This window comes from Muscardinus avellanarius, assembly GCF_963383645.1.
Source record: "Muscardinus avellanarius genome assembly, chromosome: 9".
Lineage (NCBI taxonomy): Eukaryota > Metazoa > Chordata > Mammalia > Rodentia > Gliridae > Muscardinus > Muscardinus avellanarius.
In genome coordinates, this window is record NC_137795.1 from 103,464,594 (window position 1) to 103,466,739 (window position 2,146).

The 2,146-nt window shown below is 43.5% G+C and overlaps 1 protein-coding gene across 1 annotated transcript; it reads left to right on the forward strand.

The window, feature by feature from the left end:
* Positions 1-699: 699 nt before the first annotated feature.
* Positions 700-1,641, forward strand: LOC308266898 (olfactory receptor 2A1/2A42-like; the record flags this gene model as incomplete). Its single annotated transcript, XM_080701278.1, has 1 exon — positions 700-1,641. The coding sequence occupies one exon, from the start codon at positions 700-702 to the stop codon at positions 1,639-1,641; it is 942 nt and encodes a 313-aa protein (XP_080557404.1).
* Positions 1,642-2,146: the final 505 nt, after the last annotated feature.

The following is a 2,146-nucleotide window of genomic DNA, read 5'->3' on the forward strand; positions in this document are numbered from 1 at the left end:
CCAGCTCTTCTTTCCCTTTTTTAAAATTTTCTGTTTTGAAACAGGGTTTCCCTAAGACGCTGAAAGTCTTGCTATGCAGCTGAGGCTGACCTAGAACTTGAGATCTTCCTGTCTCAGCCTGCCAAGTACTAGGATGATAGGGGTGCGCCACCACAACCAGTTTGTCATAGTTTCTGATTACATCAGAATCAATAGCTATAGGTAAAAGCAATAGGCACCATATTTCTCTTGTAAAATTTGGCTGGATTAATCTTGTAAAATTAGCATTTGGATGGGCACTTAATTTTAAAAATTAGCACAAGGTGCCGGGCGTGGTGGCGCACGCCAGTAATCCCCACGCTTGGGAGGCGGAGACAGGAGGATCGCGCAGGTTCAAAGTCAGCTGCGCTGGTTTAAGAGACCCTGTTTCCAAATAAAAGATATAAAATAGGTCTGGGAGTGTAGCCCAGAGGTAGAAGGGCTTCCAGGAACCCCAGTACCACCAAAATAAATAAATAAATAAATAAATAAATAAATAAATAAATAAATATAAAAATAAAAATTAGCACAAAATATTTCATTGCCATATTTACTTTTGAATCAGTTCTTAACAGTATTAGTGGTAATTTTCCACATATCTAAAATCTATAAAATAATGAATAATATAAAAGTTTTAAAAGATAATTGTGTCATATAACTATATGATTCTCTCACAGGGAAATGGAGGAAAATCAGACACTGGTCACAGAGTTCATCCTGCTAGGGTTTTCTCTTGGCCCACACATGCAGATTCTCCTCTTTGGGCTCTTCTCCCTGTTCTACACCTTCACCCTGCTGGGGAACGGGACCATCTTTGGGCTCATCTGCCTGGACTCCAGACTGCACACCCCCATGTACTTCTTCCTCTCCCACCTGGCCATCGTCGACATGGCCTACGCCTGCAACACGGTGCCCCAGATGCTGCTGAACCTCCTGGACCCAGCCAAGCCCATCTCCTTCGCTGGCTGCATGACGCAGACCTTTCTCTTTCTGAGTTTTGCACACACAGAATGTCTTCTATTGGTATTGATGTCCTATGATCGCTATGTGGCCATCTGCCACCCCCTCCGATATACTACCATCATGGGCTGGAGAGTTTGCATAACCCTGGTTGTCACTTCCTGGGTGTGTGGCTCCCTCCTGTCTCTGGTCCATGTGAGCCTTATGCTGAGGCTGCCCTTCTGTGGATCTTATGAGATCAACCACTTCTTCTGTGAGATCCTGTCTGTCCTCAAGCTGGCCTGTGCTGACACGAGGCTCAACAAAGTTGTCATCTTTGTGAGTGGTGTGCTCATCCTGGTGGGGCCCGTCTGCTTGATTCTCGTCTCCTATGCACGCATCCTGCTTGTGATCCTGAGGATCCAGTCAGGGGAGGGCCGCAGCAAGGCCTTCTCCACCTGCTCCTCCCACCTCTGCGTGGTGGGGCTCTTCTTTGGCAGTGCCATCGTAACATACATGGCCCCCAAGTCCCGCCACCCTGAGGAGCAGCAGAAGATCCTTTTCCTATTTTACAGTTTTTTCAACCCCATGCTGAACCCTTTGGTCTATAGCCTAAGGAATGCAGAAGTCAAGGCAGCCATGAGAAGGATGCTGTACAAAGAAAGCCATTCTCTCTTAGGGTGACCTTTGAATCACAGGCCTTAACAGTCTCCTGAAATTTTGTACTATTCTTTATTAGTATATTATAACTATACACAAACCTCAGGATTCATTGTGATATACTCGTACTTGCACATAACATTTTGTATTTGATCAACTTCATTCTCAGTACCTCCTCTTTCCTTTTCCTTCCCTACTGACCCTCTTCCTCTACTTGACTGGTTTCCCTACTATTTTTCAAGGTTGCTGTTTGAGTCTTTATTCTCTATACTTTCTACATATAAGATACAAAATACAAGTAATGACTTTCTGATTTTAGATCATTTCACCCAACATGATATTCTCCAGTTCCATCCTTTTACCAGCAAATGAAGTAATTTTGTTCTTCTTTATGGATGAGTAGGACTTCATTTTGTATATATACCACATTTTCTTTATTCATTCATCTGTTGACAGAAAAGTGGGGTGAGTTATAACTTGGCTATTAGGAATCATGCTGCCATAAACATACATTCATGCGTGCCTATAA